At 37.2% G+C, this 18,739-nt stretch overlaps 3 protein-coding genes and 1 pseudogene across 3 annotated transcripts; all 4 read left to right on the top strand.

Moving 5' to 3' along the window:
- Positions 1–287: 287 nt before the first annotated feature.
- LOC103477165 (G-protein coupled receptor 4-like) lies at positions 288–3,013 on the top strand. The gene is made up of 4 exons (XM_008430100.3): positions 288–442; positions 806–1,027; positions 1,235–1,410; positions 1,495–3,013. Exons 2-4 carry the CDS (start codon positions 821–823, stop codon positions 2,036–2,038), a joined length of 927 nt encoding a protein of 308 aa, XP_008428322.1. The 5' UTR covers positions 288–442; positions 806–820; the 3' UTR covers positions 2,039–3,013.
- A 1,671-nt stretch (positions 3,014–4,684) lies between these two features.
- Positions 4,685–7,585, top strand: LOC103477164 (uncharacterized). Its single transcript, XM_008430099.2, has 4 exons — positions 4,685–4,799; positions 5,159–5,332; positions 5,544–5,719; positions 6,215–7,585. Exons 2-4 carry the CDS (start codon positions 5,174–5,176, stop codon positions 6,756–6,758), a joined length of 879 nt encoding a protein of 292 aa, XP_008428321.2. The 5' UTR covers positions 4,685–4,799; positions 5,159–5,173; the 3' UTR covers positions 6,759–7,585.
- A 1,213-nt stretch (positions 7,586–8,798) lies between these two features.
- Positions 8,799–11,288, top strand: LOC103477194 (G-protein coupled receptor 4-like). Its single transcript, XM_008430141.2, has 3 exons — positions 8,799–8,964; positions 10,255–10,430; positions 10,517–11,288. Exons 1-3 carry the CDS (start codon positions 8,806–8,808, stop codon positions 11,016–11,018), a joined length of 837 nt encoding a protein of 278 aa, XP_008428363.2. The 5' UTR covers positions 8,799–8,805; the 3' UTR covers positions 11,019–11,288.
- Positions 11,289–16,497: 5,209 nt separating this feature from the next.
- LOC145555002 (uncharacterized) lies at positions 16,498–18,531 on the top strand (annotated as a pseudogene).
- Positions 18,532–18,739: the final 208 nt, after the last annotated feature.

Raw genomic sequence — 18,739 nt, 5'->3', positions numbered from 1 at the left:
ATGTGAAATGTTTCCATGACTGCAGCTTTTCTAAAGTTAGAGATGACAGCAGAGTCCAAAACATTAATGATTTAATCTGTTGCATTTAAGTTTAACAGGTAAAACAGGTGATTGAAGCTTAAGTTAACTTTTTTTTTACAAATTTCATAGACAGAATATTTGGTACTAGAAAAATTAACTGAATAAAATTTTACACAAGTTGGTTCGTGACAACTGAGTTTTAAAATAAATGTGATCTTACAAGACATTGTCTTCCTGTTTCTAAAGAAAATAGACTTATGACATCATCTCTGCGCCCATTTCCTTTAATAGAGAAGTCAGCTGTGATTGGTCAGACTCTAACATAAGTTTGTCTGCAGAACGCTCAGGCTGCAGACGGTTGAGATGAGAAGAATAACTGGCTACAAACAGGAACCATTTCAGGATATTTAAACTTTCAAAGGTAAATATTTTTTCTTTTAATGTACAGAAATGAAAGAAAGACGCATTAATTTAACACACTGCTGAATATTATGTCCCATGTGTTTAATTTTATGGAAGCCACATTAGAAATAACATTTACCTGCATGCCAGTAGAATAAGGTAGAAACTGAGGACACTTTACATTTGGATAATTTTCCACTCATTGCTTTCAAGAATTACAGTGTTTATTTTTAACATATGTGCTTTATTTTTGTACTAAAACTGATTCCTTACAAAAGAGCTTTTCTTAGGATTTACCCTTAGATAGAAATGTAATATTACATTCATGAACTAAGCTAAGAGAAAAATCAAGTCTCCATTATTTGTTGTTTTTCTCATGCAGGTTTGATATTGAAGAATGGAAGATTCTCTCATCAGCAGAACCTCATGGAAAGAAAACCTCAGTCAGAGCATCTTCAACTACACTGATGCACCTGACAGAACCAATAACAGTTTTTATGAAGAGAACAAAGTTTATTTTCAAATCTTGTACTGGGCAAATTGGATCACCATTTGTGCCGGACTTCCTCTGACTCTGGTGGCCATCTTTGCTGTTGTATCAAAGGTGAGTTCTAGTTAACTTAGATCTAGCTGTATGTTTGTTGTGGTTTGCAGATTTTTTTTTATATTGGTTTTCTCTGAACCTGGATCTAAGGAATGGTTGAACAAAAGAAAGTCAAACAGTGTGTAATATTTGTGGAAGCAGAATCAACTTAAATTTTGGGATTCAATTTTCAGCTTTTGTTCACTTTTCATTTTGTTTCCTCTGCAGTTGAAAGAGGATCATGTTGCTCCAGTTTACATCTTGAACCTGCTGATTTCTGATATCCTCCAGTACTGCATTAGAATTTATACGCTTTCACTCGAACCTCATGTTTTCTCTTTTATTGCCTTCGACGTTAGCATTTCAGCCAGCGTTGGTTTCATGATGTGTGTCTCCGTGGAAAGGTAAATGTCTGTTTACACATATTATTGTTTCTTTCTGCCACCATTACATCAGTAATGTCTGACAGCTTGTATCCTTTGTTTCAGGTATCTGGTCATTGCCAAGCCGCTGTGGTACAGATTTAGAAGAAACATCAAGACGTCTGTGTTGGTCTGTGTCGCAGTCTGGATCTACTTTTTTCTTAATACCTTCGGCATGTATCTGCTTTTGGATATTCATATAGTAAAAATCATCCAGTCTGCTAGTACACTCCTCCCTCTTCCCTTGTTCATCTTCTGCCTGGTTGGGACCATTAAAGCTCTGTCTGGAGCTCGCAGCGTCTCTGCTGAGGAAAAACGTCGAATTGTTTCAATTCTGGTTGTGGTTTTGCTAACATATATTCTACTTTTCATACCCAACATGATGTATTTTCTCTTGGAAAAACCCTTTGAAAATTTTCCCGTCTTTACTGTGGTTACAATTCCTATTTATCTTAGTCCTCTTGCAGACTCAGTTATGTGTGTTTTTCTCAGGAAAAGTGCAGTTGACAGAGTTTTGACCTCATTGTGTTTCTGTGTAACTTCTGAGAATCAGGAAATCAGCAGCACAGATGATGTCAACATGCCACCTCAACATACTGAAGATGTTTAGGTGCCATTGAAGCACAAATATTTTTACATCATATGGAGAGAGAGAGAAAACTTTCAGATGACATTTTGAATTTTTCATGATCCAAAACCCAAAGGAAGAAATGACAACCTGCTTGACTCTCAGAGTTGTCAGGTTAACCAGGTACAAACTTAGAAAGTGTCAGAGTTTCCGGTGAAAAAGTTTCTATCAACAAAAAATGCTGAAAACAGTAAAACTTTGTTTATTCAGCTGTGGATTAAATCAATGTATCTTTTCTGCTATGTAACTGATTCTGAACCACATACAGTGTTTCCTATCATAACAAACCAGACATTTATTTCAGCACGGATTTAACTGAAACGTTTATTATATATAACAGAAATATTCAATTGGACCAGAGACTTCTTTATAAAAAACAACCATAAAGCCTCCAAACCCTCTCAGGAGGTGGATGACTTGAAGTTGTATGTTTTTAATTCTGCAGACCGTTCCGTGTTGTGTTATGTAAAAATTAATGTTCATATACTATTTTTTCCATCATCTACAGTGTTAAAAAGGTGATCTATTTGTTTCAACTGAAAAGTAGCATATTTTGTGATGAAGAAAATCTGCTGCTTAGATTGTGAGAAATGAGCAGAAACAGGAATGAAAAACAGACTCTCTTTAACGCAGCTTGTATTTGGTGGCTACAGGAACTTTATGTAAGAAAGCCTTTTTAAATTATCTTTAGACTGTTCACTCTTTGTACAACCATGTACACATGAAGATTATTTGGGTCTGTCACATTTTTAATTGGACTTTATGAGACACAAAATGGGGCTGCACAGTGGAGCAGTTGGTAGAGCTGCTGCCTTGCAGCAAGAAGGTTCTGGGTTCAATTCCTGGTCTTTCTGCATGGAGTCTCCATGTTCTCCCTGTGCATGGTGGGTTTTCTCCAGGCACTCTGGTTTCCTCCCACAGTTGCCCCTAGGTGTGAGTGTGTGTGTGTGTGTGCATGGTTGTGTGTCTCTGTGTTGCCCTGCGACAGACTGGTGACTGGTGACCTGTCCAGGTGACCCCGCCTCCCGCCAGGAACATGAGCTGGAGAGGCAGCAGCACCTCCTGACCCCACTGAGGGACAAGGGTGTATAGAAAATGGATGGAGACACAAAATGATGAGCTGGATAAGTTTTTACTTGCTCTGACAATATTTGTAAGTTATGAATGAATGTTGAGGGTTTGGTAGGAGTTTGTGATGATAAGAAATTTGCTTGACGACATTGTATAGCTTTGTTTTCATCTCAAATATTCATCTTTTTGTCTCTTGATCTGAAAGAACCAGTTTATGTTCAGAATTAAATTTCTTTAACAATATTCTCTGAGAATGTGTATTTTATTTTGCACACAGATAGAAACAGAGTAGTTGTCAGTGTGCAGAGTCTCACTCCAGTGTCCTGTGAGCTTCAACAGTTTTCATGTCCGGCCACTAGATGGTGACATAATGCATCTTGTTGGATTCTTAACAGAATTTCCTCATAACTCCTAGTGAGTCAAATGATCAGCCTCTGTGTTTGACACTAAATAAGACAAAGTGGAAACATCCAAGCCCAAAATACCTCCATAGACTTAGCCTCAGAGCTACTGCCACAGGTAATAAAAGAGTTTGGCCTCTTATAGTAAAGTAAATCTAAGCTATAGGATAATCCATTTCATCACCATGAATGCAACATATTTTTGTCTTAACATCACTCCATAGCTCTCTTGGCACACATATAGAAAGAACCACAGAATAGAAACTTCTTGTGTCTAATAAAACTTTTTCATGCTGACCATTTACCAGCACAGGGACTGTCCAGGCATGTTCATGCCCAGGGGAGGGAGAAGGTGATCTGGGAACCGAACAGAGAAAGGAGGGTTTACTCTGTGTAGTGGCAGGACAAAGTACTGTGTATGACCCATTCTGTTACACTGAAAACCTTATTCGTCTTGCTTTGAGGATGAGAAGCTCTTATAACTATAAACTGAACTTAACATGAAACATATGTAATCAGAAGACGCATCACTGCTGTAAAAATAAGCTGGATCCAGTGCAGTACAGCTGTAAAGACAATAATCTGAGACAGCAGACATATTGGTAATATCTGACAGGCTCTGCTGTCAGATTATGAACAATTATGGAGGCGTCATTTTGTGAAACATTTCTACCTTCACTTCCTCTGTCTGTGTTCAGAACCCATTTCATCTGACCGCATCTCTTTTCACTTGTGCAACATTAAGAAGCAGCAGCAGAATAAATACAGTTTTTACATTAAGATGATTATTTGTAATATAATTTACTTGAAATTAGTTCAGGTCACTTTGTTGAAAACGGTGCCATCCTTTCTGGTGAGTTAGCTGCAGTGAGGTCAACATAAAGTGACCCCCACCAGGCTCTCTATGTGGCCCAAAGCTGGAAAACCCCATCTTGAGTCATAGCCACCAGCTGACGCCACACAGAGGAGATAGAAGAACCAACATGGTGATGAAGCAACAGCAGAAGAGACCAATGCAGAACATCCTGCACCAGCATCTCCATACTGGTCCCTGTTGCATACATGTGTAAAATGTTTTCTCCCTGTTGATAAAGAAAATTTACTTATCACATCATCTCTGCACCCATTTCCTTTAATACAGAAGTCAGAAGTCATTGTTCAGACATGATAAAGTTGGTTTGTCTGCAGAACGCTCAGCCTGCAGACGGTTGAGCTGAGAAGAATAACTGGCTACAAACAGGAACCATTTCAGGATCTTTAAACTTTGAAAGGTAAATATATATTTTCTTTGACTGTACAGAAAAGAGAAAAACACATTTAATATAATATGTTGCTGAATAATAAAATCCCAGGTGTTTAGTTAAATGAAACTGCTAAGACACATTAGAATCAAGATTTTCCTGGATGCCATTAAGGTAGAAATTTACCACCTACCTGGTATATGGATTATTTTCCAATTTTCCACTTATCATTAACATAAGTTTTATTTTTTGTACTAAAAACCCTTAAAATGTGTATATTCCAAAGAATTCCTTTACATTCTTTAAGATTCCTTTAAAATAAAATTAATACTTTGTTTATGAACTAAGCTAAGCTAAAGTTTCTGTTATTCGTTATTTTGCTTGTGCAGGTTTGACATTGAAGAATGGAAGATTCCCTCAGTCAGATCATCTCCAACTACAGTGATGCATCTAACAGAACCAGTAACAATGTATATATTCAAGTCTTGTATGTGGCAAATTGTGTCTCTATTGCTATTGGATTTCCTGTGACTCTGGTGGCCATGTTTGCTGTTTTGTCAAAGGTGAGTACATGTTAACCTATATTTTGCTGTATGTTTGATATCTCATACATTTTATATTAATATTGGTTCTCCCTGAGCCTCTGGGTAAGAATAGTTGTTCAAAAATAATAAAAAATATATGTGATATTTTTGTGGAAATGGAATCAAACAATTGTTGTAGGAAGTTGGAAGGAAATCTTTTGTCTTTATTTTCTTTTTGTTTCCCCTGCAGGTGAAAGAAGATCACATTGCTCCAGTTTACATCTTCAACCTTCTACTTTCTGATGTCATCCAGTACTGCAGCAGAGTTCCTATAATATCTCTTACTGCTAATAATGCCTCTTATTGTGCCCTCGATTTTGGCATTACAGCCAGCATTGGATTCATGATGTGTGTCTCCCTGGAAAGGTAAATATCTGTTTACATGTGTATTAATAATAACATCAATAAAGTCTGTGCTATGGAAATTCTTAAAGGATAGAGAAAACGTAAGAAATGATGGAGATCGATCTTTGTCTTTAAATGTTTTATTTCAAAGGTCGTTGAAGCGTTTGAGGCTGTCGCTGGTAGACAGACAAGCACAGTGCAGCTGTACATAATCCTTTATACAAATCTGTTAAAACCACATCCAGCTTTGACACACACATACACGTATACACACATTGGAAAATAAGAACCAACTTGATACATCGACACCTACTCTAAACCTGTCTTGCCCGCTGTACTTATCACTTACTTTAACTGACCTTTCAGGTGCACGTGCTTCTTGCACTATGTGCCTAAAAAACTGCTGACATGATTACTTGTAAAAGAAAATTAAACAGACATGTCTGTAAAAATAACAATGCAGTAATATATACTAATTGTGCTACTTCATCTGACAGCGTGTATCTTTTATTCCAGGTATCTGGTCATTGCCAAGCCGCTGTGGTACAGATTTAGACGAAACATCAAGACGTCTGTGTTGATCTGTGTCACAGTCTGGATCCTTTCTCTTCTTTATAATCTTAGCATTTATCTACTTCTGGAAAATCATATTGTAAAAATCATCCAGGTTGCTGGTGTTCTCCCACCTCTTCTCTTGTTCATCTTCTGCCTGGTTGGAACCACGAAAACTCTGTCTGAAGCTCGCAGTGTTGCTGCTGAGGAAAAACGTCGAATTGTTTCCATCCTGGTTGTGGTTTTGCTCATATATATTTTGCTTTTTCTTCCCAACGTGATGTATTATCTGTTGGAGAATCACAAGAAATATTCAATCTTCTTTGCTGTGTCTACAATTGGTCTTTATCTTAGTCCTCTTGCAGACTCAGCTTTGTATATTTTCCTGAGGAAAAGTGCAGTTGACAGGCTTTTGACCTCATTGTGTTGCTGTGTAACGTCCAGGAATCAGGAGATCAGCAGCACTGATGATGTCAGCATGTCCGCTGTTCGGTCTACAGCAGTTTAGGTTCCCGTGAAACACACATATCTTCAAAGTGAACTTTGGGATTATTTGCAAAATATATTGCTTTCAGATTATATATTTAGATTTTTTTATGATCTTTTAAATACTAAAATCCAACAACTGAAATGACAACCTGCTTGTCAGAGTTGTCTCAGCTTCTGAATCTCCAACATGTTTAAGTTAATTTGACTTTTTAAATGTATCCGACATGTTGGATTAAACCAGGTACAACATTTAGAAAGTGTCATTTGAAATGTTTGAAAAATGCTGAAAACAGTAAGACTTTCTTTATTCTGCTTTGGATTAAACCAATTCAGCTTTTCAGCAAATTAACTGATTCTGAACCACATAGTGTGTATCTAATAGTAATAATGAGGAATTTAATTGAAATGTTCATTATATAGAACAAAAGCATTCAATTGGACCAGAGAAACAGTCCCTGGAGAAAACTAACATTTCTCCAAAACTCAAGACTTTTTAACCTGAAAAATCTCTTGTGATGAAGCAAAACTGCTGCTTAGATTGTGAGAAATTGGCAGAAACAGGAAACATCTCGTGTTTGACATGGTGTAAAAAACAGACACATTTTAACACAGCCTGGTGGCTACAGGAGCCTTTTAAAATTATTTTTACGCTGTTGACTCTCTGAACATTGTACAACCATGTACACATGAAGATTATTTGGGTCTGTCACATTTTTATTTGGATTTTATGAAACACAGCATGATGAGCTGGAAAAATGTAAAAATGTAACTTTCTTGGTATGAAAATATTTGTAAGTTATGAATGAATGTTGAGGGTTTGGTAGGAGTTTGATAAGAAATTTGCTTGACGACATTGTGAAGGTTTGTTTTTTCATCTTCTTGTCTCTTCATCTGAAAGAATAACTTTGTATTCAGAATTAAATTTCTGTAACAATATTCTCTGACAATGTGTATTATTTTATTTTGCACACAGATAGAAACAGAGTAGTTGTCAGTGTGCAGGGCCTCATTTCTCAAACAGCATAAAACACAATAATGTGTTAGAGTGACCCCCACCAGTCTGTCATGTGGCCCAAAGCTGGAAAACCCCATCTTGAGTCATAGCCACCAGCTGACGCCACACAGAGGAGATAGAAGAACCAACATGGTGATGAAGCAACAGCAGAAGAGACCAATGCAGAACATCCTGCACCAGCATCTCCATACTGGTCCCTGTTGCATACATGTGTATTAATGTGAAATGTTCCCATGACTGCAGCTTTTCTTCTCTACAGTAATAGTTTACAGATGAGGAGCTGCTTGTGGAGCAGAGTCCCAGAACATGAATGATTTAAACTGATGTAAGTTAAACTAGTAATTTAAGTTAAAATGCACTTGTTTTCTAAAGAACACTGAGATATGTGTTGTTAATTGGTGCTATATAAATTAACTGAATTGAATTGAAACAACTTGATTCATGAAAACTGAGTTTTAAAAACGTAAACATTTTGTTGTGATCTTAGATGTTTTCTTCCTGTTGATAAAGAAAATTTACTTATCACATCATCTCTGCACCCATTTCCTTTAAAATAAAAGTCAGAAGTCATTGTTCAGACATGATAAAGTTGGTTTGTCTGCAGAACGCTCAGCCTGCAGACGGTTGAGCTGAGAAGAATAACTGGCTACAAACAGGAACCATTTCAGGATCTTTAAACTTTGAAAGGTAAATATATATTTTCTTTGACTGTACAGAAAAGAGAAAAACACATGTAATATAATATGTTGCTGAATAATATATCCCATGTGTTTAATTTAGGGAACTGCTTAAACAGCAGAAACTGAGTACGTATGTTAAATAAGGATTATTTTCCCCTCATTATTTTCAAGAATTACATTCTGCAGCTTTTTTTTTTAATAAGTTTAATTTTTTCTACTAAAAACACTTAAAATGTTTATTCTTTGCAAAACATTCTTTCCCAGGATTTTCCCTTTAAAATAAATTTAATACTTTGTTTATGAACTAAGCTAAGCTAAAAATCTCGTTTCTGTTATTCATTATTTTGCTTGTGCAGGTTTGACATTGAAGAATGGAAGATTCCCTCAGTCAGATCATCTCCAACTACAGTGATGCATCTAACAGAACCAGTAACAATGTATATATTCAAGTCTTGTATGTGGCAAATTGTGTCTCTATTGCCATTGGATTTCCTGTGACTCTGGTGGCCATGTTTGCTGTTTTATCAAAGGTGAGTACATGTTAACCTATATTTAGATCAGTGGTTCTTAACCTTTTTTGAGGTACCAAACCCACCAGTTTCATATGCGCCTTCACTGAACCCTTCTGTAGTGATAAATAAAATATGATTTTTTCCCCCAAATTCAAGACATATGGGTGACCCAATTAGAGCATATTGTCATATACGCAACGCAACTCTGGGGGACCAATGATCTGACCCAACTAGGCTCTAGTTGGGTCACCCCATGATCACCAAGTCTTCTTAAAAGGTAAAGTCTCTGAGATCAGTTCTTCAAAATATAGTCAGTGTTTTCAGCAAAGTTGATCTGACTGTCCAGGAACGACCCAAGTTATTTAAAATTTACCACAGTTTCAACAGGTCGGCCATCGAGAGAAACTGGAACCACTTTAAGGTCTTTAGGTGTTTAGGTCATTTAATTAGCTTTACATTCTTAAGAGAATGAAAAATTAATAATAAACAATAAATACTTTGTGGTATTCTGATTTAGTAATGTAATTATATTAGTTGTGTTACAGCCCCCACGCCACTAGAGGCAGTAGCAACCCCAAAAAGATGCGACTAAGGAGCAGATTTAGAAGTTCACTGAAAGCTACAGGATTTGGTAAAAACTGTGAGCTTTGCTGAAGTAAATAAAGACACAAGTTCAAATCCCTGCTGAGAGTGGAGCTCCTTCAATCAGGGCTCCTCCGCAGCTCTGATTGGCTAAGCAATGTAACGTGATCCTCTGATTGGCTAAGCAATGTAACATGATCCTCTGATTGGCTAAGCAATGTAACGTGATCCTCTGATTGGCTAAGCAATGTAACGTGATCCTCTGATTGGCTAAGCAATGTAACGTGATCCTCTGATTGGCTAAGCAATGTAACATGATCCTCTGATTGGCTAAGCAATGTAACATGATCCTCTGATTGGCTAAGCAATGTAACATGATCCTCTGATTGGCTAAGCAATGAAACGTGATCCTCTGCAGCAAGTGCTGGCAAAGCGGGGCGTCATCACGACTTTACACAAGTGAGTCTTTATCTCCGGGGCAGAGGCTCCGCCGAACCCCTGGGGTTCGACCGAACCCAGGTTAAGAACCACTGATTTAGCTGTATGTTTGACATGAACATTTTATATTACGATTGGTTCTTTCTGAGCCTGAGGGTAAGAATAGTTAATCAAAAATAATAAAAAAAATATGTAATGTGATATTTTTGTGGAAATAGAATCAAATAATTGTTGCAGGAAGTTGGAAATACATTTTCTGTTTTTATTTTCATTTTGTTTCCCCTGCAGGTGAAAGAAGATCACATTGCTCCAGTTTACATCTTCAACCTTCTACTTTCTGATGTCATCCAGTACTGCAGCAGAGTTCCTGTAATATCTCGTACTGCTAATGATGCGTCTCGTTGTGCCCTCGATTTTGGCCTTACAGCCAGCATTGGATTCATGATGTGTGTCTCCCTGGAAAGGTAAATATCTGTTTCCATGCATGTTGTTGTTTCTGTCTCACAGTATTACACCAGTAATGTCTGACAGCGTGTATCTTTAACTCCAGGTATCTGGCCATTTCCAAGCCGCTGTGGTACAGATTTAAACGAAACATCAAGACGTCTGTGTTGATCTGTGTCACAGTCTGGATCCTTTCTCTTCTTTATAATCTTGGCATTTATCTCCTTTTGGAAAGTCATATAGTAAAAATCATCCAGGCTGTTGGTCTCCTTCTCCCTCTTCCCTTGTTCATCTTCTGCCTGGTTGGAACCACTAAAACTCTGTCTGGAACTCGCAGTGTTGCTGCTGAGGAAAAACGTCGAATTGTTTCAATTCTGGTTGTGGTTTTGCTTACATACGTTCTGCTTTTCATCCCCAACGTGATATATTATCTGTTGGAAAAACACTGGGAAAATTCAGTCTTCTGGACTGTGTCTACAATTGGTCTTTTCCTTAGTCCTCTTGCAGACTCATCTTTGTATATTTTTCTGAGGAAAAGTGCATTTAACCAGCTTGGGGCCTCATTGTGTTGTGTAACGTCTAAGAATCAGGAGATCAGACTGACATGACACTGTCTTAAACATGACATGACACTGTCTTAAACATGACATGACACTGTCTTAAACATGACATGACACTGTCATGAACATAAAGAAGTCTCTATGAATGTTTATGACAGTTGTCATGAAGTGTCGTTCGGTAAATAATGATGCTTTTAATGCAAAGGTGCTCTAAAAGTTGCATTGAAAGTCCATTAATATGCTACATATTTATAAGTTTTGAATGAATGTTGAGGGTTGAGTATTAGTTTGTGATGATAAGAAATTTGCTTGACAACATGCACTGTAAAGGTTCGTTTTTGTCCCAAATATTCATCTTTTTGTCTGTTTTGTCACTTTTTTCTGAATTCTGAAATTACTGAGATTAAAGTCAGAATTCTGACATCTTTCTCAGAATTGTGACATTTTTTTTTCTCAGATTTCTGAGATTAAAGTCAGGACTGTTTTATATTTTTTTTCCAGTGGCCCTAATCCTCTTGCGTAAATTTACAACTAAACTTGACTTGTATTAGAAAAAGGACTAAATAATCTCAGTAATTTTTCTGTATAAATTTGTGAATCTTTGTGGATTTTTGTTCTTGTTTTTTCGTGTCCGGCCACTAGATGGTGACATTCTGCATCATGTAGCAGAATGTTTACAAACACGTCACATTAGTGGCGGTAAAATGACAAATTTATGGAAACATCAAGTCTTATTTCCAGCATAATAATAATAATAATAATAATAATAATAATAATAATAATAATAATAATAATAATAATAATAATAATAATAATAATAATAATAATAATAATAATAATAATAATAATAATAATAATAATAATAATAATGTTTTATAGTAATATATGAGCAGTTTTATTTTTTAATGGAAAAAGCAAGCAAACGTTTGAGTATGAAAAATTAATTTAGGAATCTGTCTAAGTTTTGAAAATTGATGAAAAAGCATTTATACAAATTATATTTTCTTTGTTATATAGTTATGTCTCTGTTAAATTAAATATTTGCTGGTGTCATTTGATTTTTTTATTAACATTTTTTCAACTATGAAGAAATTGATTTTTTTCTAGAATATATGTTGCAGTATGATAAAGTTTTTATATTATAAAAAGATGCAGTGATATTTTCCCTCTGATTGGGTGGCAGCCCAATGCTCCACAGAACAAAGATATTATGCAACTTATCTCAGATGTAATATGAATAAATGTCAAATATGATATTCAGCATTCTTTGTGTCATTTAGATTTTGGTCAAGACACTCAGATTTAAAGTATATGTTAGGGGAAAAGCATTAAAATTACAGTCTTAGCCCTCTTGTTGGCTTAACTATGCATCTTTTATTCAAATATGCAAATTGAAATTATGTGAATAAATTTGCACAGCAAATACTTCTTGGCAGGGAAGATTGATGATCGTAGGTTCGTCGCTGACAATGTGTCCAAGCTGCAACATGTAAGAGGTAAACGATGAAGCAGAAAAGTCAGTAGAGAGGAGATATGCTGCAGAATAAACTAAACCATTTTCCTCCGTTTGTTTCCAGTTTTCTTTTGATCCAGTCATTGTGTCATAAAAACAGATTGAGACAAAATTCAGACCATGTTTAGCATCACAAATCTAATTTTTAATAAAATAATTGTAAAGTTTCACTCATCCCATCTTCATTTTGCCTGCTGTACCTTTGTTGTCCACACGATGCCGCAGAAGAGCAAATTCGGCTCATGAGTGAGTGATGTGATGGAAAACCTCAGAGCATCAGGAAGCAGAAAGACATGAAGCTTCTGAGAGGGAGACGGATATTGGACATGGTGAACTGTGACCTGGTAAAACAAGACAAAGTTTATTTATATAACACAATTCATGGAATCATAAATGCTCAACAGCTCATCAAAGACAATAATAACTCAAAACTTTGGCTGCAGCGACACGTACTGACGCTCTTCTGGTACCCCACATTTGGCCCTGTGGTCAATTTGATGTCACTCATCAGATCCAGGCCCATAAACCTCATGAGTTTTACCAAAACAGGAATTCTGATGGATCTGTCTGAGCTGCTGACAAGAAAACTTAAATAGTTTCCTTCATTCAATCAACTGCCTGGCCTCAGTTTGGTATAAGGTAGGAAGTCTGAGTAGCTCTGAGGCCAAACGCAGCCATGCCTGTTGGCAGCTTTCTCCTCAAAGACCTTTGGCTCTGGCTACTGAACTAGTATGGGGTTAATAGAAATATCCTTCACTGGACCTCATGGCAGAGAATTAGGACTGACAGCAGCAGAGTGACAGACAAATGAAAGTCTAAGAATCTGTGAAAGATTATTTAGTTTAGTCTCCTGCAGCCTGAAGATTGTTACAGATCAGAGTATTGAATTGTTTGCAGCTTTATGTCCATACGTGTCTCCAATGGAATATTTTAATGCTTTTTTGTAGGGTATCAATGCTTTCACTCTTTTGCAGTCAGTTCTGTCAAGAAAATAATCTAACCTGAATTCTCAGAGGACTGACTGACACAAAACAAAACTTTACAGTTTCTGTTTTATTGAGCAGAAACAGCAGGGTCTGTTATGATGCCATATCATGCAGTTAAAAACTGCCACGGTGACTTTTGGATGTCAGACATTTCTGCATTTTTTAATGAATATTAATATCTACACACCTTTCACTCAAGCTGCATTCAAACAGGACCTTGTCCTGTGCACAGGGCCTGGATAATACTCGTGTTAAACGGACGACGGAGTCGGGCGACGACAGGCGCTTAGACTCCGCTACAAAAGTATGTTCTTATCTTTTTTTGTTCAAAATCTCTCTCTTTCTTACTGTTTATTCAATGTCACATGCTGTTTTTATTTTTTCTTTTTTTATGTAAAGCACCTTGAAATGCCTTGCTGCTGAAATGTGCTATACAAATAATATTTGATTGATTCAAAACTCTGTGGAAACTGACAGTTCCAGAGAAGGAAGGAGCATAAAAGTCAGTTTAGTATTCAAATATGAAAGCAGTGAGCATGACCAGGTGTGCAAATGATTGTCAGTGGAAACAAACTGCATGTTGAGTCCAGTGGTAAATTCTGCAGATTGTCAATGTAACGAACAAACCTTCAAACACCAGAGGAGAGAAATCATCTAGAAGAGCCCTGTCAGCTTTTAACGGTAAACAATTTTAATTCATATCTGGAAATATAAAAATGAACAAATCAGGGAAGATACTTCATTTGTATTTTAGCTGTTTATTTTGAGTAAAGCAAAAATTCTAACAGCGTTTTGAGTTATTTCTTTTACAAATCAAATATCCTGAAACTTTTGAGTAAAAGCTTTTTGATATCCACTCAGATTTTTATCAGAACTAATTGCTCTTTTTCACTGATCAAAACCAAAATCCTTAACTAAAGCAGGATTTCATATCTTTCTACTAAAAACTTGTCACGCTTGAATTTCGCCAGGCCTTCGTCACAGAGGAACTGCGGTGAGTTCTTTCGGGTTAGCGCACAAGTTCTGGCCACCAGGGGGCAGTAGAGGACCCTCAGAAAGTTGGAGATCAGAAGGAAATGCAAAAAAATCTAATAATAAATGTTTAGTTGTATATTTTTACCATAAAATTTGATCTATTTTTACATGCTTGGTATTTTAAAATATAAGTTAAAATAATTTATTAAAATGTGAAACTCATCTGGGCTGCACAGTGGCGCAGTTGGTAGAGCTGTTGCCTTGCAGCAAGAAGGTTCTGGGTTCGATTCCCGGCCCCGGTCTTTCTGCATGGAGTCTCCATGTTCTCCCTGTGCATGGTGGGTTTTCTCCAGGTACTCCGGTTTCCTCCCACAGTCCAAAAACATGACTGTCAGGTTAATTGGTCTGTCTAAATTGCCCCTAGGTGTGAGTGTGCATGGTTGTTTGTCCTGTGTGTCTCTGTGTTGCCCTGCGGCAGACTGGCGACCTGTCCAGGGTGACCCTGCCTCTCGCCCGGTACACTAGCTGGAGAGGCAGCAGCACCCTCTGACCCCACTGAGGGACAAGGGTGTAAGAGGATGGATGGTGAAACTCATCCTTCTAATTGGCTGCCAGTCAAATTTATCAGGCTGCTTTGTTCAAGCCAAAGGAAACGCAAACTGGGAAGTGAGGTAAGTACTGGTGAACTGAAGTGAGTCAAAGACTGTTGTGGTGTCAGCATATCTTACACCTTTTACAAACTCTCCACTTCCATGTGACGTCTCCAAGTTGGGAATAAAATATCCATCACTTCCCAACAGTCAAAGAAAAAACATTTTCAGTTTGAGGTGCATCAATGATGGCTGTGATTTTTGGTGCAGTTTGCAGCAGTCGGCATCGTCACATGACCAAAATGTTCCACATGTTACTTTAAAAACCCACAATAATCTTAGCGCACTTAGCAGTTTTTATTCAGTCTTACATCATCACAACCCATTAGACTCTAGGAGCCGTTACTTAATAATAAGATTTTCTTCCAAATGGTTTCTTAGGAAAGCATTAAAACCAACATAATAAGAGATAATTTATCCTACAGTCTTAGGAGTGCTCAGTTTCTTCAAATCAATTAATGCTACAGAAACATCAGAACAGTAGCTCTCTGCCCATAGATGAATGTGTGAGCGTGTTAAAGAATCTCTGGCTGCATGAACCTAACTGGCTTTGGACAAGCAAAATGTAAGTCATGCACTCATAAGATTATTATTGCTAATAACATTGCACATTTAAGAGTTATGTTTGTTTTCTTGCCATTCTGCTGTTGAGATGGTGGAAATCAAAGAGAGCAAATGATTAATGTTTTTAAAGTTTAACTGTTACAGGATGAAATGTTTTGTTTTATGTCTTCTATAGTGAACATTGTTTTGTGCTTGACTGAAACGGAAATTTCTTGCGCTTTTATCATTTGAAAGACATTTACTGAGACGATGAACAGTGATGAAGATTTCCAATTCAGTACTCTGGATTTTCATTCAGATCTGCTGCACATGCGGATGGTGAACATTTGGTTTTACTAAAGCAAATCCAGATTCTGAAGATTAATGTCTAACATATTGATTGAAGGAGATTCCCTGCACTTGACACAACCTGAAGTTCGTGACCTGTAAGGACTTTCATGGTTACCTATTTGATGAAAAACTCAGACAAATATAAAACAGAGTTTCTTCACAAACTATACAAACTGACTGTTGTCTTTGAAACTATTTACTTTCTATGGAGAAACCCGAACCAGGATGTTGATGTGGATGGAAGCTAAAAAACATCTCCAATCCGTTAACGGTTGATTAAAACATTGTAATCCTAACCCTTAGTAACAGTAACATCTACTGTGACACCGAAGTGTCCAAATCAAATCTGGTCAACCTAAACATGCTGAATTACAGCCAGTACTTGAAAAACAAGAAGAACATAGAGGACGTTTTTATATTCTATTCAAGACTTGTACACACATGCAAAAACTTAAACTGAACAATGTTTACATGAAATCAAACCATCATTGTTTATAGAAACTGCCTTCACAAATCAGCTTCCACACTGAGGAATGAAAGTTTTCCACATCAACTGGACATCATGGGAAAACTGTTACAACTCCGGCAACATGATCTTCAACGACAGCGAGAGAAGCAACAACACTGATGAGAACGGTGGATTCTTAGACTGGATAAATGTGATCACCATCGGGATTGGACTTCCTTTGACTCTGGTGCTCATAACGGCCGTTTTTCTGCAGGTGAGTACAGTGAAATTTAAATAAATTATTTGACATATTGCTTCTCCCTTTAAACATTGTTCCTCCCTCAGTAACAGGAAACGTCCCACATGTTATGAACATTCCTGTTTGACTTTTTCCTGTTTTCTGTCCTGCAGCTGAAAAAGGATCAGGGATCTCCAGTCTTCATCATCAACCTTCTCATTTCTGATCTCGTTCAGCTCTGCAGCAGAATTCCTATGAGTTTGTCTACGGATGATGTCATCCCTGGTTTCTTCTGTATATGGGGAATATTAGTCAGTGTGGGATTCATGATGTGCATCTCAGTGGAAAGGTGATCATGTTTCTCTGAATTTTATATTTCTATATTTCCATTAGCGTGTCTGTTCTTCACCTGCCTCCAAATACTAAATAAGTTGATCTTTTATTTCAGGTATCTGGTCATTGGCAAAGCAGTTTGGTACAAATTCAGGAGAAACAGCAGAACATCTGTTGTGGTCTGCATTGTGGTCTGGGTCCTTCCTCTTCCTTTATTGCTAGCTATTACATTCAATCCATACATGCAGATATATGCATACATCTTGACATTTATTTTCTTCCTGCCCTTCCCCTTGTTCATTTTCTTCTTGTTTGTTTCCCCTGCAGGTGAAAGAAGATCACATTGCTCCAGTTTACATCTTCAACCTTCTACTTTCTGATGTCATCCAGTACTGCAGCAGAGTTCCTATAATATCTCTTACTGCTAATAATGCCTCTTATTGTGCCCTCGATTTTGGCATTACAGCCAGCATTGGATTCATGATGTGTGTCTCCCTGGAAAGGTAAATACTGTTTACATGTGCATTAATAATAACATCAATAAAGTCTGTGCTATGGAAATTCTTAAAGGACAGAGAAACTTAAGGAATGATGGAGATCGATCTTTGTCTTTAAATGTTTTATTTCAAGGTCGTTGAAGCGTTTGAGGCTGTCGCTGGTGACGACAAGCACAGTGCAGCTGTACATAATCTTTATACAAATCTGTTAAACCACATCCAGCTTTGACACACACATACACGTATACACACATTGGAAATAAGAACCAACTTGATACATCGACACCTACTCTAAACCTGTCTTGCCCGCTGTACTTATCACTTACTTTAACTGACCTTTCAGGTGCACGTGCTTCTTGCACTATGTGCCTAAAAACTGCTGACATGATTACTTGTAAAAGAATTAAACAGACATGTCTGTAAAAATAACAATGCAGTAATATATACTATTGTGCTACTTCATCTGACAGCGTGTATCTTTTATTCCAGGTATCTGGTCATTGCCAAGCCGCTGTGTACAGATTTAGACGAAACTTCAAGACGTCTGTGTTGATCTGTGTCACAGTCTGGATCCTTTCTCTTCTTTTAATCTTAGCATTTATCTACTTCTGGAAATCATATTGTAAAATCATCCAGGTTGCTGGTGTTCTCCCACCTCTTCTCTTGTTCATCTTCTGCCTGGTTGGAACCACGAAAACTCTGTCTGAAGCTCGCAGTGTTGCTGCTGAGGAAAAACGTCGAATTGTTTCCATCCTGGTTGTGGTTTTGCTCATATATATTTTGCTTTTTCTTCCAACGTGATGTATTATCTGTTGGAGAATCACAAGAAATATTCAATCTTCTTTGCTGTGTCTACAATTGGTCTTTATCTTAGTCCTCTTGCAGACTCAGCTTTGTATATTTTCCTGAGGAAAGTGCAGTTGACAGGCTTTTGACCTCATTGTGTTGCTGTGTAACGTCCAGGAATCAGGAGATCAGCAGCACTGATGATGTCAGCATGTCCGCTGTTCGGTCTACAGCAGTTTAGGTTCCCGTGAAACACACATATCTTCAAAGTGAACTTTGGGATTATTTGCAAATATATTGCTTTCAGATTATATATTTAGATTTTTTTATGATCTTTTAAATACTAAATCCACAACTGAAATGACAACCTGCTTGTCAGAGTTGTCTCAGCTTCTGAATCTCCAACATGTTTAAGTTATTTGACTTTTTAATGTATCCGACATGTTGGA

Source organism: Poecilia reticulata, chromosome 15, assembly GCF_904066995.2.
Source record: "Poecilia reticulata chromosome 15, P_reticulata-male-v2, whole genome shotgun sequence".
Lineage (NCBI taxonomy): Eukaryota > Metazoa > Chordata > Actinopteri > Cyprinodontiformes > Poeciliidae > Poecilia > Poecilia reticulata.
This window is presented reverse-complemented; position numbering and strand designations above follow the sequence as displayed.